Genomic DNA, 27580 nt, shown 5'->3' on the forward strand with positions numbered 1-27580 from the left:
GTTGTGCACGTGGGCTCTAAGGTGTGTGGTCTTCAGTAGTTGTGGCACACAGGCTCAGTAGTTGTGGCTTGTGGGCTCTAGAGCACAGGCTCAGTAGTTGTGGCGCACGGGCTTAGTTGCTCCGCGGCATGTGGGATCTTCCCGGACTAGGGATCGAACCTGTGTCCCCTGCATTGGCAGGTGGATTCTTGACCACAGTGCCACAAGGGAAGTCCCTGGATAGATTTTAAGTATGGAGTAGACCACATGTTTATTGTGTTTGATATGAAAAAGAAACATGTCAGACTGATTGCTAATTATACAGATTGACTAATTTTGAATATCATTAAATATTTTAATTAACTTTCTCTAGGAAATCATTTAATGGTGGTTTAGCTTCTCATTGTTAATGTCTCTAAGAGTGTCTAGATCAGATAAGGCTGTTGTTTTACAAGAAATGAAGTTTAGTGTTTGGGGATCAACATTCTACTTATTAAAATATCACCGTTTTGTTTCAGTCAATGATAAAATTTATTGTGTGTTTAACTGAGTAATTATTTAGTGTTATTATGAAGTATTTTCTTCCATACTCCATAAATTATGTGTTTCACAACAAAAGAAATAACAATAAGGCCACAGAATTTAAATACGTGTTTCGGGTTTCCTTGTGTACTTGACATTTCTAATAGTATGTGTGCTGAAAGAATGATTTAAGTATTCATTCTGTGATGGTTTTAGATTCTATAATTTGGGGGTGAAGAGCTTAATCTGGTATTTAATATATAGAAGCTTCAATAAGTAAACAATAAATGTTTTCTCATAGAAAACCTTACACTTAAAACATTTTAGCTAATTATACTTAAATAAACTTAGCCAAATTCTTTTGAGACAAATGGTATGTATAGTCTGAAGAATGATGATGCTTTCACATTGTACCTCTTAATCCCCTTCACCTATTTTGCCCATCTCCTACCCACCCCCACTTGACAACCACCACTTAGCTTTTTGTATCCATGAGTCTATTTCTATTTTGTTTTGTATGTTTGTTTGTTTTGTTTTTTAGATTCCACATACAAGTGAACTCATACAGTATTTTTCTTTCTCTGTCTGACTTGTTTCACTTAGCATAATATCCTATAGGACCAACCATTTTGTGGCAGTGGCAAGAGTTCATTCTTTTTATAGCTGAGTAATATTCCATTTATACTAGTAATCCATCTATTCAGATTTTCTCTTTCTTCATGATTGAGTCTGGGAAGGTTGTGTGTTTCTAGGAATTTATCCATTTGTTTTGTTTAATTTGTTGGCATATAATTGTTCATAGTAATCTCTTATGATCCTTTGTATTTTTGTGGTGTTACTTGTACCTTCTCTTTCATTTCTGATTTTATTTGGGCCCCCTCTGTTTTTTTCTTGCTGAGTCTGACTAAAGGTGTGTCAATTTTGTTTATGTTTTCAGAGAACCAGCTCTTTGTTTTATTGATCTTTTTAAAATTTTAGTTTCTATTTTATTTATTTCCTCTTTGATCTTTAGTATTTCCTTCCTTCTACCAACTTTAGGTTTATTTTCTTCTTATTTTTCTAGCTCCTTTAAATGTAAAGTTAGATTTGTTTGTTTGTTTCTTGGGATAGGCCTGTATTTCTATGAGTTTTACTCTTAGAACTGCTTTTCCTGTGTCCCGAAGATTTTGGAATGTTCTGTTTGCATTTTTATTTGTTTCAAGTTATTTTTTGCTTTCTTCTTTGATTTCTTCATTGACCCATTGGTTGTTTAGTAGCAAGTTGTTTAGTCTCCACGCATTTGTGTTTTTATTCCAGTTTTTTTGCTTACTATTGATTTCTAATTTTATACACTTTTGGTCGCAAAAGATGCTTGATATGATTTCAGCCTTCTTAAATTTATTGAGACTTGTTTTGTTACCTTACATATGATCTAAACTGGAGAATGTTCCATGTGCACTTGAAAACAATGTGTATTCTGCTGTTTTTAGATGCAGTGTTCTGTATATATATTAAGTTCATCTTGTCTAATGTGTTGTTTAAGGCTAATGTTTCCTTACTGATTTTCTATCTGGATGATCTATCCATTGATATAAGGAGGGTAGGGGTATTAAAGTCCTGCACTCTTACTGTATTGTTGTCTCTTTCTTCCCTTATCTCTGTTAATATTTGCTTTGTATATTTAGGTACTTCTTTGTCTGGTGCATAAATGTTTATAAATGTGATATCTTCTTGTTGGATTGACTCTTTTATTATTATGTAATGCCTTCTTTGACTTTTGTTACAGTCTTTGTTTTAAACTCTATTTTGTCTGATATAAGTATTGCTACCCAAGCTACCTTTTTATTTCCATTTGCATTGTATATCTTTTTCTATCCCCTCATTTTTAGTCTGTGAGTTTCTTTAGGTTTGATGTGAGTCTCTTGTAGGTAGCATATAGAAAGGTCTTTTAAAAAAAATCTATTCAGCTATACTTTGTCTTTTGATTAGAGCATTTATTCCATTTAGAGTAATTATTGATAGCTATATAATTATTGTAATTTTGTTAGTTGTTTTCTGGCAGATTTTGTAGTTCTCTGTTTCTTCTTCTCTCTCTCTTCCCTTGTGGTTTGATTGTTATGTTTAGATTCTTTCTCATTTTCTTTTTTGTATTTATTATAATTTTTTTGTGTGTGGTTACTGTGAGGTTCACATATGACATCCTAAGTGTATAACATAGTCTTTTAAGTTAATAGTAACTTAATTTGGAACACATTCCAAAACTTTATATTTTTACCCCCCTCATATTTTATGTTTTTACTGACACAATTTACATCTTTTTATTTCATACATCCCTTAACTAATTACTGGTTTTTCAAATAGTTTTACTTCTTTTGTCTTTTACCCTTCATACTTGCTTTATAAGTGATTGCTCCACTACCCTTATTATTTATTCATGTTTTCCAGTGAGATTTTTACCTATTTATGTTTTCTTATTATTAATTAGTTCCTTTCCTTTTTAGCTTACCAAAGTCCCTTTAACATTTCTTGTAATGCTGGTTTAGTGGTGATGAATTCCTTTTGCTTTTGCTTATCTGGAAACCTCTTAACTTCTTCAATTGTGAATGATTACCTTGTTGTGTAGAGAATTCTTGGTTGGCAGTTTTTTTCTTTCAACATTATTAATATATCTTGCCACTCCCTTTTGGCCTGTAAGTTTCTGCAAAAAATCTGCTGATAGCATTACGGAATTTCCTTTGCATGCAATAAATTGCTTTTCTCTTTCTCCTTTTAAGATTCTCTCTTTATCCTTTACTTTTACCATTTAATTATAATGCATCTCAGTGTGTTTTCTCTTTGCGTTCATATTATTTGGAATTCTCTGGGCTTCCTGGACCTGGATATCTGTTTCCTTCCACAGATTCAGGAAGTTTTCAGCCATTATTTCCTCAAATAATTTTTCTGGCCTCTTGTTTCTTCTTCTGGGACCTCTGTAATATGAATGTTATTCCACTTGATGTTAGGATATGTTCTCTTATTCTGAGTATTACTTTTGGTCCCTGAAAAAGGTCTTAATTATAAACTATGTGTCCTGCAATGGGAAATGACAATATATGAATTTATCTCATGATACTACTGTTTTGTATAAGTTTTTATCTTACAGACCTTGATTTGATAATATTAATATAGTTTATACTATATTTTTCATGCAATTAAAATCAATTTTCAGTGTAAATTGCATATAAAATTATTTGAAACGTTGTTATAATTAATATATTTATTTTAAAGTACCTTTTATATTTTGGAGAAATTAATTACTTACCTCTAATAACTTCCCTTTTCAAGGTGTTTTCCTTATATAATACTAGAGAAGCCATCTAAAGGTTTAGCAATATATTCAGCTTTGTATAACCCACCAAATACATCATTCTTAGAAAAAATAGGTAGATCAACTTCTGTCAGGCACTTGTTTTTCATTTCCTTTTTCTACTGGAATTCATGGGACTTACGATGAGAAATTGACTTTTCGATTTCTTATGCTTTTAAACTTATAAGAGCCTCTCAAAAGCACACTGTGAACCTTTGTAGATATAATTCCAAATTTGTAAATCTATAACATTGCTTTTTAAAAAAAATCTTTATTGGAGTATAATTGCTTTACAATGTTGTGTTAGTTTCTGCTGTAAAACACAGTGAATGTATATATGTATAACATATATATATATATATATATATATATATATTATACATATATCCCCATATCCCCTCCCTCTTGAGCCTCCCTCCCACCCTCCTTATCCCACCCCTCTAAGTCATCACAAAGCATGGAGCTGATCTCCCTGTGCTATGCAGCAGCTTCCCACTAGCCATCCATTTTACATCTGGTAGTGTATATATGTCAGTGCTACCCTCTCACTTCATCCCAGCTTCCCCTTCCCCACTGTGTCCTCAAGTCCGTTCGCTACATCTGCCTCTTTATTCCTGCCCTGCCACTGGGTTCATCAGTACCATTTTTTTAGATTCCATTTATATAGCATTGCTTTTTCAGAAAACTGTAGTGAACAATAACACACTCACTTGATTAAAGTAGCCAAAGAAACCTGACTACATTAGGGTTTATAAATCATGGTCGATAACAGTAATGGCATTACTGTTTTCATGACAATAATATTGTCCTTCCTATTTGAAGATCATACCACTGATAGTAATCGTTATTTTGTGCACACTGTAGTTGAAAAGACCTGTGTACAATCAATAGTTTTTCCCAGTGTCTGCAGCAAGACACCTTTACAGCCTAGAACTGTGAAGCCTTTCCTCAATTTATAAATAAATCTGTATTTACATTAAAGAATGACAGGTCATACTCAGACCAGGTCATACACAGACCAAGTCAATTTAAAATCAGAAGTGGTATCTCCACTGCAAACTTAAAATATTCTTTTTAGAATATTGCATGTTTGGTGTTTTTTGTTTTTTTTTTTGACTCAGGAATTGGAATCTTGGGCACTTATCCAAGAGACTTGAAGACATACAAAAACTGAACATGAATATTGATAACAACTTTGTTCATAATAACTAAAAAAATTAGAAACAACTGTCATCCAATGGATAAATGGTTAAACAAACAGTGGTATGTCGATGCCATAGAATACTACTCAGCAATAAAAAGGAAAGAGTCATCAATTTGACAACTGGGATGAATCTCCAAGGAAGTATGCTGAGTGAAAAAAGCCAATTCCCACTTAGTTATGGTGTACAGTCCTTATTAAATATGCTGTTGAATTCAGTTTGCTACTGTTTTGTTGAGAGTTTTTATATCTATATTTATATACTGGTCTATAGTTTTCTTTCCTGTGGTGTCTTTGTCTGGATTTGGCATCAAGGTAATACTGGCTCTGTAGAATGACTAAGGAAGAGTTCCCTCCTCTTGTGTTTCTTGGAAGAGTTTGAGAAGAATTGGTATTAATTCTTCTTTAGAGTTTCATAGAATTCACTACATTTTTTTTTTTTTTTTGTGGTACGCGGGCCTCTCACTGTTGTGGCCTCTCCTGTTGTGGAGCACAGGCTCTGGACACACGGGCTCAGCGGCCATGGCTCACGGGCCTAGCTGCTCCGAGGTATGTGGGATCTTCCTGGACCGGGGCACAAACCCGTGTCCCCTGCATCGGCAGGCGGACTCTCAATCACTGTGCCACCAGGGAAGCCCAGAATTCACTATTGAAACCATCTTGTTCGGGACTTTTCTTTACTGGAAGTTTTTTTAAATTACTGATGCAATCTTTTTACTTGTTGATGGTCTGCTGAGATTTTCTATTTCCTCTTAAGCCAGTTTTGGTAATTTGTATGTTTCTAGGAGTTTTCCATTTCATCTAGGTTATCCCATTTGTTGGCATGCAGTTATTCCCAGTATTCTCTTACAATCTTTTTTACTCATGTAAGGTCAGTCTATTTTATCTGATATGAGTATTACTACTACAGCTTTCTTTTGATTTACATTTGCATGTAATATCTTTTTCCATCACCTCACTTTCAGTGTGTATGTTGTTCCTAGGTCTGAAGTGGGTCTCTTGTAGACAGCATATATATGGGTCTTGTTTTTGTATCCATTGAGCAAGCCTGTGTCTTTTGGTTGGAGCATTTAATCCACTCACATTTAAGGTAATTATCGATATGCAAGTTTCTGTTACCATTTTCTTAATTGTTTTGGGTTTTTCTAGGTCCTTTTCTTCTCTTGTGTTTCCCACTTAGAGAAGTTCCTTAAGCATTTGTTGTAAAGCTGGTTCGGTGGTGCTGAATTCTCTTAGCTTTTTCTTGTCTGTAAAGCTTTTGATTTCTCCATCAAATCTGAATGAGATCCTTGCCAGGTAGAGTAATCTTGGTTGTAGGTTCTTCCCTTTCATCACTTTAAATATGTCATGCCACTCCCTTCTGGCTTGTAGAGTTTCTGCTGAGAAATCAGCTGTTAACCTTATGGGAATTCCCTTGTACGTTATTTGTTGTTTTTCACTTGCTGCTTTCAATAATTTTTGTTTGTCTTTAATTTTTGCCAATATGATTACTATGTGCCTTGGTGTGTTTTTCCTTGGGTTTATCCTGTGTGGGACTCTTTGCGCTTCCTGGACTTGGGTGGCTCTTTCCTTTCCCATGTTAGGGAAGTTTTCGACTATAATCTCTTCAAATATTTTCTCTGGTCGTTTCTCTCTCTCTTCTCCTTCTGGGACCCCTATAATTTGAATGTTGTTATGTTTAATGTTGTCCCAGAGGTCGCTTAGGCTGTCTTCATTTCTTTTCATTCTTTTTTCTTTATTCTTTTCCACAGCAGTGAGTTCTATCATTCTGTCTTCCAGGTCACTTATCTGTTCTTCTGCCTCAGTTATTCTGCTATTGATTCCTTCTATTTTATTTTTCGTTTCAGTTATTATATTATTCATCTCTGTTTGTTTGTTCTTTAATTCTTCTAGGTCTTTGTTAAACATTTCTTGCATCTTCTCGATCTTTGCCTCCATTCTTTTTCCGCCAGCCTGGATCATCTTCACTATCGTTATTCTGAATTCTTTTTCTGGAAGGTTGCCTATCTTCATTTCATTTAGTTGTTTTTCTGGGGTTTTATCTTGTTTGTTCATTTGGTACATAGCCCTTTGCCTTTTCATCTTGTCTGTCTTTCTGTGAATGTGGGTTTTTTCCCACAGGCTGCAAGATTGTAGTTCTTCTTGGTTCTGCTGTCTGCCCTCTGGTGGATGAGGCTATCTAAGAGGCTTGAGCAAGTTTACTGATGGGAGGGACTGGTGGAGGGTAGAGCTGGCTGTTGCTCTGGTGGGCAGAGCTCAGTAAAACTTTAATCCACTTGTCTGCTGATGGGTGGGGCTGGGTTCCCACCCTGTTGGTTGTTTGGCCTGAGGTGACCCAACACTGGAGCCTACCCGGGCTCTTTTGTTGGGGCTAATGGTGGACTCCGGGAGGGCTCACGCCAAGGAGTACTTTCCAGAATTTCTGCTGCCAGTTTCCTTGTCCTCACGGTGAGCTACAGCCACCCCCCACCTCTGCAGGAGACCCTCCAACACTAGCAGGTAAGTCTTGTTCAGTCTGCTATGTGGCCACTGCTCCTTCCCCTGGGTTCTGATGCATACACTACTTTTTGTGTGCCCTCCAAGAGTGAAGTCTCTGTTTCCCCCAATCTTGTTGAAGTCCTGCAGTCAAATCCCGCTAGCCTTCAAAGTCTGATTCTCTAGGAATTCCTCCTCCTGTTGCGAGACCCCCAGGTTGGGAAGCCTGACGTTGGCCTCAGAACCTTCACTCCAGTGGGTGGACTTCTGTGGTATAAGTGTTCTCCAGTTTGTGAGTCACCCACCCAGTAGTTATGGGGTTTGATTTTATTGTGACTGCGCCCCTCCTACCATCTCATTTTGGCTTCTCCTTTGTCTTTCGGTGTGGGGTATCTTTTTTGGTGAGTTGCACTGTCTTCCTGTGGATGATCGTTCAGCAGTTATTTGTGATTCTGTTGCTCTTGCAAGAGGGAGTGAGAGCACGTCCTTCTACTCCACCATCTTGAACCAATCTCGAGCATGTTTGGTTTTGATACTAACATTTTGTATCAGAGTAGGGTGGTTGTGATTATTAAACTGACCAAAGTGTCTTTTGGTTCTTTGTGTAGTGTTTTAGAATAGTACAAACACAGTCACCCTGGCAAGTATCTCCATTCTAATGATTTTCAAATTAAGGAATCATTTCAGATTATGAAAGCTCTTTGTTCACCTAGCTTTGCAAGAGCATGATGTATGCTAATTGCTAACTTTGTCTGCATTTTTTTTTAAAGATCAAATGGGCACAGTGGTAATTTTCATTAATCTCATACAGAGCAGCTAATTAAAATTTCCATTATTATCCATCCATTATCTAGTTGTTTCCTTTGTTCAGTATCAGAACAGGATGTTAATAATAAACCATTGTTGTATTACAGCCCTATTAAATACAGTGAGAATTAGTTTAATCTATTGCACTGTTTTGTTTTTAGATGATTTCTTTAATATTATGTTGCACCATATTGATTTTGCTGAAGATACTTTGACATTTTGTAATAGAGAGTTCAGAATTAAATACTTGTTGCTTTAATTTTTTACTCAATATTGAGAAAAGGTGACATACAGTAAAAAAAAAAGAAGTAACCCAAGGACCAGAATGTTAGTGTTTTATTCTTGCAACCTCACTAATTACGTGAACTTGGGAAATCAACTTGATTCTCTGTTTATGTAATGAGAGCATTAGAACAGCTGGTCTTTTAGGGCCAGTCCAGCCTTTCCATGCTATCATGTTTTCATAATTTTCAAATATGAGGTTATGTTAAAACCACAGAGTCCTCCTAAGCTTGATAAAAGGCATTTGTTCTCTAAAGTTATATGTCTTCTGTCTTCCTCCATTACATTGTTTGATTCCATTCCTTATAACTGTAGAGTATCCTCAATCATATAATTTAAAGCAGTTTCTAAGGCTTGGAGGAGGGGTGAGTCCCAAGGTGATAGGCTGGCCCAATTGTTCCATAAAGAATATCTCACACACAACCATGTAGAAGAAAGGATCTAACATTTTCTGAGCACCTTACTCTGTCTATGATCCAACACATATGAAATGCCTGTTTTTGGCACTTGGTATGCATTGTTTTACTTAAGCCTCATAACAAATATGAAGGGTCAGTGTTTATTACCCCTTTGTCATGGATGAGCAAACAGATTTATAGAGATCCATTCAGTCGTCTGATCAAAGATTACCTAGAAGGTAGGTGAAGGGCCATGATTCATACCCAGTGGCAGTTTGAGCCATCCCCAGCATACCATATACTGTCTAAGTTTACCTGTTCTATACAAGCATATCTGAATATATTATAGTGGAGTGTCTCAGGACTGTAATATTCTGAAGTGAAACTAAACTGAATTTGAAAGCTTTGGCATATTGAAGCTCATCATTCATTCACCTGTTTGGTTATTCACCATTCATAGATCCATCATTCATTCAAGAAATATATACTGAGTACTTAACTGTATGCCAGGTACTGTGTTAAGATCTGGAGATACAGTAGTGAACAAAATAGGCAACTTTCCTGATTTGTGGAACCTATGTTTTAATGAGGAGGACACAGTAAACAAGTAAAGTGCTAAACGTCATAAACTTATATAAGACTGTTGGGCCAAGACTTAAATGATGAGAACCAGCAATGGAGAGGTCAGAGGTAAGAGTCTTCCAGGCAGAGAAAACAGCAAATACAAAGGTCATTCTACAGGAATAAGCCCTATATATAAGCCTCCAGGGGAGTCAGTATGGCCTTGTCATCCATTAATTAAGAAAATAAGTTTGAGGATCATATGAAAGTGAAAGTGACAGCAGATCTGCAAAATTTTATACTATAAATGTTTTTTATTCCTTTTGGATCTGTAGCCTTAAGAGATGGGTAAATAAGTTATAGAAATGTGGAAATGATTTCACGATGATGGTTTTACTTACTGTGCCATCTGTATGGTGATTCATTCAGTAGACTTTCTGAACATCTACTGTATATCCTACTAAACCAAGAAAAATCAAGTCTGTGGCCATTACACAATATATGGGAGCAAAAAGTATGAAATTGTATTCCTTATTCTGTAATTGTTATGGACAGATTCAATAACAGCACACTTTTGTGGAGGCTCACTAAACCCCATCACTGTGTTAGATACTTGGCATACATGGAGTTCCCAGTCTGGAAGAGAAAGAGACACACATAATGACCTCTGCCCCAATGTCTTAAGTGCTATAGTAGTGATAGTGTCACAGTGGTACAAGGGAATAGAGTTCCTGTACAGAAGACTTTATCAGACTTTAAACATTTACTGTTTAATGGAATTTTTACAAGTTCAGACATTAAGAATGATTGACAATTTCTGTAGCAGGAGGCATTCTCAATAAAAAGCCAAATAGTATGAAACCCTAGGGAATCTATTTCTCATTATTAACATATTGTTTTTTTTTAAACTCTATATCCTCTAATGATATAACTTCTATCAAATTGGAAAAAAAATTGCTTTCCTTCTTCTAGCTTAGATACTTAGCAGAAACTGAGTGTAATTCATATGAACTTACAAAATGGGACTCAAGCTAGGGTTTTAATTCAGGGGGATACATTTGTAATACAGGAAAGGGGCAGTTATGATTATGTAGATCTGGAATGTGAAACTATGAGTTGTTAGTACAATGAATGTGTTGATGATGTTTTCCTCCCAGCCTTTTCCCCAAACTACTTACATAGTTATGGCAAGGTGATGAAGCTAAGGAGCTGTGATGAGATAATGAGTTCTAGTAATAACCCCATGAATATTGGAAATTAAGCTAAAAACTAGTCGCTATCAGATAAATTCATTTAATGGCTTTTTAAGATTACTACAGCATGGGATTAACATAGGAAAGAATAGTTAGGAATTGGTGAATGCTTTACACTAATTTGTTAACTAACATGCTAATTGGAGACTATATTGTTTTGCATTTTAATAAACATTTTCACTTGGTTTTCAGATAGGGTGATATTCTGACATATTTCAGTAGATTTGGGTTATGTATAATGTTTTGCATTAAATTTTGTTCACTGTATTTTGTAGAATAGAATATAAATAACTAGGAAAATTAATAAGATGACTTCTAAGTGCTCATCCTGTGGGTTAAGGAGGACCAGCTAATGTTAATCCTAATGCCTGGATTGTAAATTTTAGCATCCCTGTCTGTGATACTTTATGCTACTGAAGTCCATATTCTGTTCAGGTTATGAGTACCATCAGTGTAATTTTCCTTTAAATGAGGCTGAGGAGAGTGTTGAGATATATACAACATGATTTTACCACGTGAGTTTTATGACCAAAAGTTTTTAAGCACCTGGCACTCTGTACATGTTTTTATACGGTAAAATATTTGCATATTCTATGCATTATTGTATTTTAAATGTTAAAAAAACCTGTTGTTTGTCTAAAATAATATCTTTCTTTTTTAATAGGGAGGGCTGAAAAACAGCAAACATGAATGCACTCTGTCTTCACAAGAATATGTTCATGAATTACGATCTGGTATTTCAGATGAGAAACTTCTTAATTGCCTAGAATCTCTGAGGGTTTCTTTAACCAGCAATCCTGTCAGGTAGGTGCTTTTCTACTGTTTTGGTATGATTCATACAATTTGTACTGTATATAATTGTTGGGAATATAATCACTCACGTCATGTAAACCTCACGTTTTTCTGACCAGAAGTCTGATGTTAGTTAATAAAACAACAATGTCTAATTATGAGTTTGTAAACATTTAAAAATATATAGCTAATCTGATCTCTAATAACATGCAATTTTAAGAATACAAATATTAGTTGGATGGTTAGGTCCTCTTTTATTATGTAAAATATGTGTCCAGAAGTTAAACATCCACACTTATATGAAAATCTGTACTCGGATAACAATTATTATCTATTTATTTATAAAATAAATTAAGTACATTGGCTCTATGATATTTTTCCTTTTTAACGTGATAAGTAAATATAGTTTTGTATTCTACAAGTTTTAGATATGTCATTCACACATTTCTGTAATTTGGGATAGCAAAATTAGTTAATTTTAACCAATAAAGTAAGTAAGAAAATATTAATAAACTCCTCAAAAATCTACACATTTAGGCTATTACCTAGGTACAGAGGATTTTTAAGGAAGAAGTTCTTGCCAATGGTGGATTCCAATAACTGATGTTCTTTTATTAACTATAAAAAGCCTTTCAGTTAATTACGCCCCAAATAAAATGTTTTTATAGGGAAAAATAGATTTTCAGTGTAATATGAAAATATTCTGGGATCTACTTACACAATTACTAAAATATTAAGTTCAGAAATGACTGGATAAGAGTATATAGAAACCATATTTTGATTTTATTCTTGTTTTTCCTAATATATGATGGGATTTGTACTTCCCCGACCTATCCACAGAGCCTTGAAAATAATTTAGAGCTCAGTTGTTTCATTTGAATTTATGTATAAATTGAAATATACTATTTATTTTTACCGATAATGCATTTGGCAGAATAACTGGAAAAGCATAATTCTACAATAAAAAATATAAAAAGGTAATGGTAAGATATGACTTGCGTTTGAATATGATAATTATTCAGAGGTGGCTGTCTTGCCATTTTTTCCAGAATGCTTCTGGTTTTAATGATTTGAAAAAGTTTACTGGTGGACAGTAAACGCGGTGTGTCGTCCCCCCTCCCCCCCTCCCCCGCTTCAGCCTCTGCCGCCTCCACACAAAAACTATACTGAACTTATTTCTCTGAAAATTGCTGTTGAGTGGTTGAGTGAGTTGAATAAATGAGTCTTTCAGAAGTGACTACAGCAGTCGTTACATTTAGGAATGAAGCCGGGGTTGGGGGGAACCTAGTAAAAATGCATTTTTATAAAGATAGCGGGAAAGGTTTGAAATTACACGCGGGTCCTTTAAGATGTAGGGGAGCAGCTACCCGACAACTCCAAAGAATTGTGGGGCGAAGTGAGAAGATGGCAGGTCTTGATTGGTTAGAGACAGCTGCATCCTGGCAGGTGATTGGCTCCACAGTTGCGTGGGGCTGCTTGTGTCGTCACAATCCCAGCATGCCGTTGTAGCCGTTGTAGCCGTTGTAGCCTGCCTGTGGAACTCGCGGAACTTGCTGACGGGAGCCAAACACCACCTCCTCGTCTGCCGGAGCTGCCCTTAAAATGAATAAGAATGGGTTTGGGAGCTATGGCGACATCTCTGCTGCAGGCGGAGCCGTCGGAAGCAATGACCCACCGTCTCAGGGCAGGGTAGGTCTTGCTTTTAAGTCCATACGATACAGGTCCCGAATCCAGGATATTATACCTTGTTGTGTAAACCAGCTGCTCACCTCCACTGTGATTGATAATGTCTTCACGATTAGGGGAATCGAGGTTTCCCTAGTCTCTATCGTGGGGATAATCAGGCAGGCAGAGACGGCTGCAAATTCCGTTCTTTACAAGATTGATGATATGACCACCAAGCTTATCAGCGTCCGCCAGTGGGTCGGCAGAGATAGAGCAAAGCAGGGCATAACTCTCCTTCCAGTGGGAGTATACGCCGAAGTGTTAGGTATCCTCAAATGTTCTGCGGAGGTGAAGAGCCTTGAGGTGTTGAAAATCCGTGTCCTGGAGGACATGAACGAGTTCACCACACGTATTCTAGAAACGGTTAACGCGCACATGATGCTGGATAAAGCGGCCTCTGGGCAAAGTGTCCCTGTTGTTCCCTCAGAAATGGATGAGGCCCAGATGCACAGCGAGTACCACTCCGACTTCATCCGGAAGGAGGTGCTGCATTTGATTCACGAGTGTCCTCGACAGGAAGGCAAGAGCGTTCGTGAGCTCCAGACCGAGCTTAGCAACCTGAGCATCGGGACCATCAATCAAGCCATTGAGTATCTGACCGTCGAGGGCCACATCTACTCCACTGTGGATGGGGAGCATTTTAAATCTGCTGATCGAAGCACTGAAAACTTTTTTTCATTTTCTGAAGACCCTGCCTCCAGTTGTGACTGAGTTTGACTGTTTGACTTTTAGGAAGTAGATTTCTTTAAACAAAAGATTGGAACTGGCATCCTTTTGGAACTTCACTGCTTTTCCAACTGCTTTGAACTTTTCTATTTTTCTAACTATATTTGAAGCTCAGAGGGAGATGGCGATGGATAAATTGGCCTTTTTGTAGAGTTTACCAGCAAGCAAATGAAAACACTCTTGGACAGATGATTTTGGGGGAGAAAAGGTATAGAAAAAGTTGAAAATTATTAGTTGCATGGGAGCTTCTTCTTCTGAAATACCTACATATTAGGAGAAAGTAGATGCAGTCAAGGAGCCAGTTAAGAGACAAAAAAATATTCTGTTTTTACATTAGACTTATTTTCTGTGTTTGGATTTGGCATATTATAGTCATATTAGTATCTCTTGCTAAATATAGTAGTTGATTAATTCAGATGTGCTAAAGATAGCAGTTTATGAATTCAGGCACTCAGTTCAAATGTTCATTTAGTGATTTGCTCTTACACTGTAGGTTTATGTTTTTTAAAAGATAAGATTATACTATGTTTAAATGGGAGGGTCAGCTTTGACTTTTTTTCTTAAAATATGATTAATGATTGTTTCAAATACAATATGGAGATATTTGGATTAAATTACAATCTCTTGTAGTTGCATAGTACACAGATACCAGACTTTATGTAAGTTTCATGTTCTGATGTATTATTTATAGTACTAAATGCTCTGTTTTATGTATAAGAAGGTTTTATTCTTGTAGGGTAGACAAACAAAAAGTAACAGGAATTTTATTAAACTTTGCAAGTTTAACCAAAATTTATTTAAACGTTTTATTAAAGCATTTTTGCAAATCTTTATCTCCCTGTGTGATTTTTTTCTAAATTCATTTGAAAAGCCTATAGTTTTGTTTTTGAAGATTAATATTGTAATTATCCAGAATAATTTTTTCTCTTCTCTATATGATATCAATAACATACATCCTATTTGTAATAATACATTTTAGTATAGGTTATATGACTTATGTGAGGCTTTTAAATAATTGAACACACTAAGCACTCAGTTGTACATACACTGAAGATGGTATCTTTCAAGTTACTAGCTCTGTTACATTAGTGGAAAGAAAAAATATATACATTCAGATAGGTAGAAGAGAAAAGCATTACTTGTCTCAATCACAAAAAGAAGGTGCAAAAACAGAAAATCTCTTAAAAGCCAACAATCCATACTGTTAGAATGTGGCCTCTTTTTGCCAGTTCTTAGGAATACTTATCAACAGTTCTTGCTTAAGCTTCCTGAGGCATAAATTTAACTTTTCTTCCCTTCAAAAGCAAAGAAGTCATAAATGACATTCTTTTGAAAACCACAAATGGTTAACATACTATAAATGTGTTTGTTATTTAAATTATCAGACATCTTTCCAAATTCTAGTCTTCATAAACATAAGAAATTCTGAACTACTCTTTGTCGAAAAGGTTGCCTGCCCTGGGGAAAATCATACTGAAGGAGAGACAGATGAGGGCATATTTCTTCCTCAAGATGTCAGTGTGGAAAGAAATAGTCTAAGAGACATAATATTCTTTTGTGGTATTACTTATACAAATGCTGGAAGCCTGAGATTAAAATCTGATATTTATGACTTCGTAGGTCACTTTCCTAATTGTCAAGTTGATTCAATTGGCGGTTGGCTGGGTAGTCACCTTTCCCCTCACTCTAGGAATATTCCTAGAGCCAAAGAAGCTTTTTGTGGCTGCCTTTGTGCCTGGGAACTGACGCTATATGTATACCCGAATTTAAGGCCAGGGACCACCCCCACTTCCTGCCTCATCCTTTGAGGGGGACTGTCCTCTATCTTTGTGACTTGAGGTACTTTTTAGCTTTGTTAATTACCCTAGCACCGCCCCCCCCATTCTTCTTGTGTTTTACTGGGTTTCTGCTGCAGGTAAGGGACTGCAATGGAAGAATACTAAGTAGGTCTAGCTATAATGCGAATGAAAATCAAACATTTTGAGGCAGAAACAATTGCTAGATTGCCATACATGCATATTTAGTGCATGTTAGGGGTACCAGATTTTTCAAATTCATTTTAAACCATCCACTTGGTATGCAGACTTCTTCTTCAATTTTGTTTAGATGGTGAATAAACTTGGCCAGTGCTCCCCTTCCTCTCCAGTTCTGCCCTGTATGTGAGCCAAATCTTTGAGGATAAGATAGAAATCCTGGGGAAATACCATTGACTATTTTCAGCAGGGACATTTAACTCTGAGGAACCTGATAATTGATAATTATAAGCCACTGGGGGTTGTTTTTCTATGGCTCATAGGCATAAGAAATGTATGCATTTATATTGAACTTGATTCTAAATGAATGGAATAAATAAATTTGAAAATGTTTTCAAGTCAAAGCTAATACTGTCATCACAATTGTTAGTACTTGTTTTATTTTACCTACTAAATTTAGATTTATATTTTGAGTAACTTATACATTGTATTTTTACAATTTCCATTCACATAATGATGAATGAAAAAAGGTAACCACTGAGAATTCTTTAGTCATTAAACCGTTAGTGAGCACCTACTATATGCAATAGGAGTTAACTTTAATTTTACTAAGCTTAAATTTAATTGACTTATGAAATGCTTATCAAAAATAATAATAGTTAATATTTTAACATTTATATAGTACTTATTATCTGCTAGGCACTGTTCTAAGAGAGAGAGAGAGAATGTGTATGTGTGTGTCCCTGTGATTTATAATCAAGGTCCCTGTACCTCGATTTATATTTCCAGCTTAGACCTTTCTCTTGAAGTTCAGACCCCATCTCCAAATGTCTTCTCAGATGCCCTACAGGCATCTTTAAAACATTAAAAAATAATAGCAAGGAACGCTTAACATATATACCACTTTTTATCCCCCAGGAAATGTTCTAAGAACTTGAAATACACACATACAACCAGGGAATCATTATGATTAGTATTAATATTGTTCTCATTTTATAGATGAGGAACTTGAGGCTAAGAAAGGTTAAGTAATTTGCTCCATTTTAATGTTACATGGCTAGTAAGTGTCAGAGCTAAGGTTCCAATCCTGTGTCCTTATCCATTTCTTTGTACTACCTCACAATAAGGAAAGTCTTTTAAAATATCCTCCTTTCATTCTTGTCACATACTAAATATTTTGACTTTATTCCTTTCATTAAAATTTGCCTGACTTGAATTTTTAAAAAAACACTCTGAAATATTTCAGCAACAAGTATAGAGAATATAAAAACACCTCTGTATTCATTACCAGTTTAAGAAACAAAATTTATTTTTACTATAGTTGTAGAGAACTTAGCCATATAACTCATTAATGTTTAATGGCACTATAACATCCTTTGAGCCTGCATTTTCACTGATTAAAAAATCATCTGAAAGTCTACATCTTCTATAAACCAATGCATTTATTTTTTGAAGTGTACTATCTTAAGAATATATATCATTACATTGAAAAGTCTTCTTCTTATGACCTCATGGCTCTTTGTAGAGAAATTTGGGACTCCTTTGCTCTATACATTATGGATGATACCTCTAGTAATTCAAATGCCATCCATATGATATTATTCCTATTTACCATTATATGATAAATCAAGAAAGCTTTTTAATTTTACTATTGAGAGTTGCTTTTTTTTTTTTTTTTTTTTTTGGTAATACCTTAGGTTGGAGCAGTTCAATGAATAGCACTTAATATTATGTAGTTTGTTTTTATATAGCAGTTGGATATCCCAGAAAGGAATAACAAATTCCCCTTGTCCATATGGGGCCTGCATAGGGAGCTTACATTCTAGTAAGAGAAGTCAGACAATTAAAAAATAAATATATATTTATATATACACACACACACACACATACATACATACATACATACATACATACATACATAAAATGTCAGGTTGTGATCTTTCCTGGGGACAGAATGTTGCTATTTCATATCACATGGTCAGTGAAGGCCTCCCTGACTTCAGTGACATGTGAGCAGAGATCTAAAGGAAGTGTGAGAGTGAGCTGTGTTGTCCACTGGAGGAAGAACATTGTTAGAAACAGGAAGCAGCAGCAGCAGCAGCAGCAGCAAATGCTTGGCCTGTTCCAGGAATGTCAAAGAGGCCAGTGTGGCTGGAGGCAGAGAATTGTGAGCCATTGGTAGGACTTTGGCTTTTACTCTGAGTGAGCTGGGAAGCTGTAAGAGGGTTTTGAGGAGAGTAATGGCCTGACCTGACCTAGGTTTTTAAAGGATAACTCTGGGTAGAAGCAGGGAGACCATGTAACATGTTGCAGTGAAGGAGCTAGAAATTTCACAGGAATTCTAGAGACAGCCGTATAGCTGTGCTTCGTGGAGGCCGATATGGAAGGTCACTTGACATCCCAGGGTAGTCCTAGAGCCTGATTATTTTTGTCATGAGTCTTCAACTCCACAGCAGAAATTCATGGTGCCTCTCCCTGATTTATTCATTGTGAACATGGACTCTATATGAGTCTGCTTCTTTTCCTGATATTAACTACCTGGCCTTCGCTGTATTCCTCATTTAGAATTCTTAATGGGGAGATGCTGGTCCCCATTTGTTTCTGCTCTGGCAAAGCTTTTCATGCCAGGCCACCTCAGCCTACAGGCCCACCTATATGCTGGCCACACCTCTGGTCAGGTGACCATCCCTAATCGAGTCAGTCGTGTCCTTGGGAAGGGAAAGGAAGGCAAGGTGATGTCCAGAATTTGTCCATCTCAGAATGTGTCTCTGGAGAGTGTTGCCCTAAGAAAAGGAGGAGGGGCTTCCCTGGTGGTGCAGTGGTTGAGAGTCCGCCTGCCGATGCAGGGGACACGGGTTCATGCCTCCGTCCGGGAGGATCCCACATGCTGTGGAGCGGCTGGGCCCGTGAGCCATGGCCGCTGAGCCTGCGCGTCCGGAGCCTGTGCTCCACAACGGGAGAGGCCACAACAGTGAGAGGCCTGCGTACTGCCAAAAAAAAAAAAAAAAAAAAAAAAAAAAAAAAGAGGAGGAAATCAGTGTAAGAATAAACCCAAGAAAGAGAATAATTTGTATAATAATAAGTAAATTATATAGAAAACAAAGAAAAAATGGCGTGTAGAGGGAAAAATAACCTTGAATGCATCATGTCTTATTTGTTATATAACAGTAAAAGAATCCTTGAAATTCAACAGTAATCATTTAATATTATTCTTCCTTACACAGAACTATCATTAATGAAATTAAATTTTGTTAGCCTTGTTCTCTTTATAAAGAAAATTTTTCTGGATACTAAATTATGAGAGAGAGCATGTTATATGATAGAGTACCACTAGAATGCCAGTCATGATATCTGATTTCCAGGCCTTGATTTCTCACTCTCTATGACCTTAGTCCAATCAGTGAACTCTTTGGGCCTCAGTTTTTCCATATGTAAATGAGATTGGAGCCTTCCAGCTCTAAATTTCTATGTTCTGTGTTCTCTTTTGCTTAGTTCCAATCCTCTTACTTTTGCTATAGGAACTAGATTATTGTTAAGAAATGATTTTGAAGAGTGAGAAAAATATTCCTCTATTAAGACTAAATGATTTCCTAGCATTCTGTTAGTTTCTTGCATTTGTAAATATATTTAACCAACTCTGGACAGGTATTTAGTTTTATTTTATTTTTTTTAAAGGTATTTAGTTTCCTTTAAAATATTGAAGGAAGCAGTGTCTGTGTCTCTGTTACATAACTATTTTCCAAAGCTGATATTCATTGGAATCTGGGCATTTGCCCTCTTCATGGCTCATGTGCTTCTGTACCACAGTTTTAACTGATTTCTTTTGTTCAGCCCCTAGTAAAATAATAAATATATAGACACTCATACACACACTAATAGCTTTACTAAACATTTTCAAAGCACAGTCATTTCAAAATATTAAACAGTCATGATATTCAAATTCATATAGTATTTAATCACTTAGATGATAAAGGCTCTAAGAAAGTAATTTCTTTATATTATTTTCTGCTAATAGCAAATATTTAAAAATTCCTTTTATAAGCCATCATTAACTGGCCATATCCCAAATCACTCCATTACTGTACATTCCTTCAACATTTATTTTGTACTGTACACATTCACCTGTACCTGCTTATGCTGTATAATAATTTCATGCATGTATGTCTGCTTTTCTCATTTCGATTTTAGACTCCTCTGGGGAAGGGAACCTCTTGCCCTCTTATTTGTTTCATGATGGCAGGTACGGTGTAATTTATATACAATAATGTGTGATTTGATGTAGATGTTGACCCACCATCAGTAAAAACCTATGCTTCTACAGCCATGAGAATGAATTTGCATTAATCTGGCTCTATTTTGTGGCCATGCATTTTAAGATGTAATCGGAGAAAAAGAATGAAGCAAACTTCCTCCATACAAGAGTGAAACCTATTGGTTTGATTTGAACCATATTCATCAGCTACAGACAACATAGCATGCTTTCCACGATGGTCTTTTTATGGTTGCATGGTGAGTTAATGAAACTGAATGTTTACAACTCTATTTAACACCCTAAAAATCCATGAGTTTTGACTATAAAATAAATCCCAATCTGCCACCACAAATCGTATTAGACTTTGCACATACCATGGTCTGTGTGTTTCAGAATGAACAACTATGTTATTTACAGATTTTTGTTCATTTTCCTCTACTAAAGTTTATGAAAGGAAGCAGTGCCTGCTGAGAAATGACCAATGAGTTTGGACAATTTTATTCCCAGCCAACCCATTACAGGATGCATAGGTATTTGGCAGTACATTTTATGAAGATCCAAAGAAATGTGTAGCAATAAATCATTGTCACTAAGCTTTCTCAACACATGACAAAAACAGGAAATACTGGTTTGAAGAATAGTATGAGAGTTGTGATTGTGTAGAATTCTTTCAGAGTTGTTGCTGAAATTGCCTTATAGCTTGAAGGGTATGTTACCCCACTAGGAAACTGTTTTTTTCTGTTTTGCTTGGAATCTTAGTTATCTGCCAAATTCATGGCATAGTGTGTATATTCCCTTTCTGTGACGATAGCTTCCTCAGCCAATCTTTTCAAGCAGATGAAAACAGATAAAATATCTTTTAGAGTTTCTGTAGGTGTAGTTATTTGCATTACCTCTGGCATATTTGTTTTTACTTGATATTTTCGAACTTCACTTTAGATTTAAACATATTTTTCTAGCACATTAATATGCATTTTAACATAATCATCATAATGAAAATAGCTGACTCTTGTCAGTAATACAAATTAGGAATAGAAAGTACTTTCTGAATTATGGGTGTTAATAACTATTTGAACAGCCTATATTAAATGCACTAAAAGCTTGGCAAAGCAGCTGACGCTACTTAGAAAGTTAATATAACGTTAGATGCAGATCAATACTCTAAGAACATTTTGCACTGGACTACTTATGGAAAGCAGAATAATGAGGACAATTTTTTATGGTGCAGAAATGGGAAGAGGACTTAAAATTGTGAGCACATCTCATAAGGCAGCATTATGTGCAGTATTGTGAAAGCAGGGTTGTATTTTAAATTTGTTCACTTTAACTTTCAAATGCATAAATCATTTTAGAAGACCCTAGTACATTTTTACATAGACTAGAAAATAGTAAATTCAGAGTAGTTATGTCAAATTGTATGCTTTCTTTTAAAATCTTGGTCAACAATTTGTATTAACAGCAACTATGTTGGCTCATTTAGCTAAGTTGGTCCCATAAATATTCAGTGACATTGAATTTTAATTATATAATATTAGCTTCAAAACAGAATTTTAACTTATGCAGATCCAATATTATATCTCATAATAGAACCAAACTAGATCTATGTGTCCTATATTATTTTCAAAAAGAAAAACATAAGAACAGCAAATACTGACTCGGGTTTCTGAAGTATTGTTTCAGTTGGAGAAAATGTTAGAGACATTAAAGTAGAATAAATGATGGCTCCTATGTTGGTATTTATTTTATTATTATATGACATAGGAAGCTCCACCAAGGCAATGCATTTTCTCATTTAAATGATGTGTTTTAAATTTGAAAACCAATATGTATATATAATAATTGTCTAAAATAATTAGAAACTTGTAACTGGACATGTAATTATAAAGGTATATAAAATCTAGCAGCAGAGTCTAGGCACAATAGTTAAATGGATTTCTAAATAGAAGGTGAATTTCTTTCCATTTAAAAATATCTTATATGCATTTTATTGTATTTTCTGTATATTCAAAACTAGCCTTGGGAAGAAAATGCTTATAAATATGTGTTGTTTGAGATATTTTTATTTTGGTTTATATGAATTAATTTAAGTAAAGGTCTTAGACACATACTAGAGTTTTATATACTTATTATTATGGGACTATTACTAAAGCAATTGCAGCTTTCAATAAGAGATGCAGATATCCCAATACCATTAAGATGAGGGTAAAAATACAAGCTCCAAGTAAGGCGGGAACGTGGTAGTTTTCAAAAAGTCTAGGACAATGTCAGGTAGTGATTTGAGTATAAAATAGTTCCAATTTTCCCCATAGCCAAGGGGAAAAAAAGGCAGAGTATTGACAGACATAGCTGTTATCTGATGAATGACAGTGCATTTATTTTTCAGGGAAGGACATTCTTTCTGATTCTAAACTCAGAGAATTTTATTTTGTGTTTCTTTAAACGAGGGGTATTGAACAACACAGTAGAGTGAGTCTTTGATAGTTTTCCATAAAGTACAGAGGATTTCTGTGAATGTCCATTTCCTCCATGGGGCCTTGAGTTTAAAAAAAAAAACCCACAAAGTCATGATATTTCTACAAAGACCCAGAGTAATAGTACTGGTATACAGCTTCCCCATAATCCAAGCTGCTACCAAGGTGTACTTGAGTAATGTCCCTGAGGCTCTCCCTCTGGAATATCTATCATCTCTGCTGGACTTTTGATAGGAGCTGGATAGCTGACAATTCACAATTAAGATGACAGCTAGCACCTGGAGCGCAGGTATTCTGTGTAGTCGATTGAAAGAAGATCCATGTGCACTAGATAACAGTGTTTGCTTTATGACCCCAGCTGTTTGATTGGTGTTAGATAATGGGCAGCTAGTTTAGGGAGATTTCCCACCTGGTCAATAAAGCTGTAGGTGTATGTCCTCTCACATCAGGCAGTTTAAACCTGAAAATCTTCTGTTGAGATGGAATCCTTGAAGGGAGAACATAGAAGGCAGTATAACATTGTAGTGTACTTTGAAAAAGTAAATCAGCTTCAAGTGAGATAGCTAGCTTAGTAGTCTGCCATATGAATGTGAATCTCAAACCTTCATACGCTCAGAATCAACCCACTACTATTTGTTAGGTCTGTTCTGCAGCACCCAGCATTACTGAAAATATGTAGATTTGGTCTAATTCTATTTTGGAGGGTGCTGCCTGAGTACTGAGTATTGCTATAGGTTTTTTTTAGGGCAAGGCTATGGTACCATACCACCCTTGATACCAGCTTCCAAGAGAGTTACCTGGATATCGTTTCTTGAATTGGTGCATTCAACATTCATTCATCAAAAAGTATTAAAGACTAAGTGCTAAGCTGGAGTGTTAAATGGATTTAAAAAAAATTGAGTTATCATAAATTTCCATGTGTGAATTAGCATTTGTCAAAGAATAAGAATACCCTGAAATGAATCCAGCACTAAAACTATATTAAGCATTTTTCTTTGATATAGAAAATGCTTGGTCAACATTATAAGCATCAATTAAAATGGCAAAATATTTTAATTGTAAGTGGTATGGGACATTGCCCTAGGGATATTCTCTGACCTTATGACATGTTTTGTATCTTGAAAAAAACTTCTGTCAGTTTATTTCCTCATCATTACTTTCTCCCAGGAATAGAATGCAGGCTACGCTGTGCTGTGTTACCATGTGAGCTTTTCATTAATTTTGGTTTCTGCTATTATTTAGTATTGTTTATACATGACAGAACTGATTTTACATGTTGGAATCATGTGTTTGCTGATGACAGTAGTTTGATGCAAGCATTCACCTTCATGCATTTCTCAACTCTTTCAAATGATCTTGGAAAATTGGAGTAATAAAAGTTAAGAAGAGACAGCTATAGAGGAGTTAATTTCGAGGGGCAAGAGCAAATTATACATGCATATGGATTTTTCAAATATGTGGCTGGAAATTTCTGAAACATATTGATAGGAGGGATGCTAGATAAATATGAATTATCAAATAGTACTGTGGAGATACAAGCACCATGCTGAACACATACTGTGGAGCTTAGGTAAGCATGATTCTGGACTTAGAGCACTCGTCCATCTATTCAAGGATTTGGCTCTGAGCCCTGTGTGTATGATTTGGGATCATCTTTGAGACTCCTTGTTCATGACACTTGCCCATTTTCTTATTTGCAATATCTCTTGCGTATTTTTTACGTTTCCATTGTCAATACTTTAGTTCAGGTCTCATTCCATTTGCAGACAGGAATTGACAGAGGAACTGATTGTCCAGCAAAGAGTTCACTGTTCACTGGGTTTGTTTGTTATAGCCAAAGTGAGCAAGGCAAAGCACAGAGGGATAGAGAAGTTAAGGAGGTTAGCAGGAAGTGTAGGGGAGGAAAAAGTTTTACTCGACCCTCTTAGGGTCCCTGGCTGTGTCTGAAAATTAAACTGACAAAGATTAACAGGAGAAAAGCATACAAATTTTACTGAATTTTTACATATACATAGGAGCCTTCACAAGAAGATGAAGACCCAAAGAACTGAACAAAGCCAGAAGCTTTTATACCTTTTAGACAAAGAAGCAACAAATTTGTGAGAAATTGCCAAGACAAAGGGATTTGGGCTAGGGGTAGTAAATGGTGAAGAAGTAAATAGGATGATAAGGGTTAGTTTAACAAAGTTTATTTATACAGCCTTTTGCGCCCTCAATTCCCTGCCTCGGATGATAAGAATGCATTTCCTTCATGTGGTACATACAGGCAGGATGGGTGACTTTTACATGGGAGACTTATCTCCTGCTTTCATGGAAGAAGGGGCTGGGATGGGGAGCAGTGAGGTCAGAGTGACCTTCTTGGTTCTGCCCTTTGCTCAGACTCCTTCAGCTTAAGATATTCATTATGCCGGGGTGCCATATTTTGGGGCATTGTGTTCTGAACTCCATTGGAAGCAATCTTAAGATGGCTGACCACTTCATTAGTGCTAGGTAAGGAAGCAAGTAAGGCTAACCAAGAACTATTATTCCCAAATTAAAGTTGAATGGCTCCATTTTTTCCAGGTGCTTCCTAATACTTGATTATTGTGTCAGGCCAAATATCAACTAACAATTGCTACATTTTTTGATGTGGATGTTTACAGATCTGTGCTTCACTGGTATGTCTACAATCTATAATAATGAATTGCAATATGGCAGGGCTCTGCATCTGTGCTGAGCAAGTTAACTATTTTATTTATTGGTATATGGGAAGAAGAAAGAAAGTATATGTTTGTATATCCCTGATGTGTTTATTATCTAAAGTTTCCCTTGCTTCTTGATAGAATCCGTAATAAATAATTTAAAAAAAATCCCTCACTGGTATTGCTTTCACATCTAAATATACACATTGATGATATTTGAATATAGTTTAACTTTTATCCAATATTCCTTCATGAAAGGAAAATAACCAAAAAACTTGTAACCACTAATTGGTGATATATTTGTTAATTGTTGATAATATAGTTGAATGGGAGGTATGTAAGGACTGAGGAATGATTGATTCCAATCATGGTTTTGCCATTAACAAGCTCTGTGATCTAAAACAAGTCAATAAAATTCTTTATTTTCTTCATCTGTAAAATGAAGGAGCCAATATGGAGTAACTTAGTTTAATTTCACAACCAGTAAAGCTACTCTTGTGAGTGCATATTCTTTCATAGAGTTTCGTTTATAAATGAAGATAAAACCTTGTTGTTAATTTAAGTTGTGTTTGTTTCGGTTTTTAACTGTTCCAATTGAAAAGAAAGTCCTTGCATTTTTGAAGGAGGTCAAAGTTACTTAAGCAGTTAAAGCATTATGCTTTCTTTAAAAAGCATTCATATGTTTTGAAAGACTTATCAAATATGTAACTTTAGGAGTAGCTATGTTTCTAGATTTTTCTGAAAGTGAGTGCAAGGCAGGTTGAATATAGTAGAAGGCTAATATTTCTTTCTTAGGGACTTTATACTGCATTGTAATCCTATAAAGGTTTTATCTGTATGTCATATACAGTTTATTATTATTGTTTTGTTGTCATTGCTTTAGATGATTTATATCACTGTGGAAGAGAAAAATAGTGACTTTTTTGGTTTAATTCGTGTTAGATAAGCCTTAACAATTTTCACGGTGTTTAATGTGGGGTTATTAAAGATTTTGACTGTTCATTGTTCAATGATTATGTTTTGAAAAAAAATTATTAAATTTGGATGTATTAAGATGTTTAACTATATTTAAGAGTGCACATATGTACATACAGGTACACACATAATTTCCATAGTATCTTTCTCAGTTTTAGGGGAAGGGGCTTTTAAAATATTATATAAAGATAAACTAGAAAAGACCAGAAATTTACCATTACAGATCACATTCTGAGACAATAAAACATTTGAACTTGCTGAGATTTTTTGACATCCACCATGAGGACCCAAAGAAATGGTTCCTTGTGGTTTGGTTGCAGTTATCCTGTGCTAAAAATATTCAGGAACATAAAATTTCTTTGATCTTTGTCTACATAGCTATCACACTCTATAATGAGTCTTTAATTATGTTTTTGGAACTGCACCTGGTAGGTGAGAAGGACTGTTACATTTCTGTTGTTCAGTCATCAAATAGCAATTATCTTTCAACTCTCCTTACCCCTGTTACCATGAAAGAGCATTCATTGACCTTCTCTGCTGCCCACCAGAACCAGTTAGTATAACATGCAGATTGGTGTAGGAAAAAAGGAAATGTGTGGCGGTACGTGCTAATACATCTCTGTTTTCCTCCTTGCATTCAAAGAACTTCTTACCTTATTCACAATAGATAAACTTGGTGTCCGCTCTCTTTCATTTCCAGGGTTTATAAATTAGGAATGTGATTTCCTGGAGTAAGTTCATTTTAACAAAATTCCACTACTAAAAGAAATTGGACGTCCTGTGGAGTGTGATAGAATTTTAACTTTATTACTTAGCTTAGGAAAATAAACCAATACATTTTTCTTGTGGAAGTTAACATTTTATTATAAGTTTGACTGGTTATATCACTAAGAAGATGACTTAAGTATGCTAACATAATTATATTCACAATTTCAAACATATGAAGAAAATTTAAAATATGACTGGCTTTTGCTTGAATATTTGGAATGCTCTTTTTCCCTGCTTCCCCTCTATTTACTATAGATTAAAGACTCTATTTTTAATTTCATTCACATTTTTGGTACATTTTGTTTTCATCATTACATTAGGCTAAGACCATCTCTTATATTTTTCTAAGAATACTTCTTAAAGGAGGGTGGAGAGGAAAATATTCTTTGTTCGATAGCCTTTCGGGCATTTTAA

The 27580-nt window shown here is 35.5% G+C and overlaps 2 protein-coding genes across 2 annotated transcripts in view; both read left to right on the top strand.

Moving 5' to 3' along the window:
* DIAPH2 (diaphanous related formin 2) overlaps window positions 1–27580 on the top strand; it is a gene marked incomplete at its 5' end in the record, with an annotated part of 895530 nt that overhangs the window by 189590 nt on the left and 678360 nt on the right. The window contains one exon of the mRNA XM_079728322.1: window positions 11468–11607. Coding sequence (XP_079584448.1) covers window positions 11468–11607 — 140 coding nt within the window. The remainder of the gene's footprint in view (window positions 1–11467; window positions 11608–27580) is intronic.
* RPA4 (replication protein A4) lies at window positions 13198–14031 on the top strand (the record flags this gene model as incomplete). Its single annotated transcript, XM_079727197.1, has 1 exon — window positions 13198–14031. One exon carries the CDS (start codon window positions 13198–13200, stop codon window positions 14029–14031), a length of 834 nt encoding a protein of 277 aa, XP_079583323.1.

The sequence above is a fragment of the Hyperoodon ampullatus genome (genome assembly GCF_949752795.1).
Source record: "Hyperoodon ampullatus genome assembly, chromosome: X".
NCBI lineage: Eukaryota > Metazoa > Chordata > Mammalia > Artiodactyla > Ziphiidae > Hyperoodon > Hyperoodon ampullatus.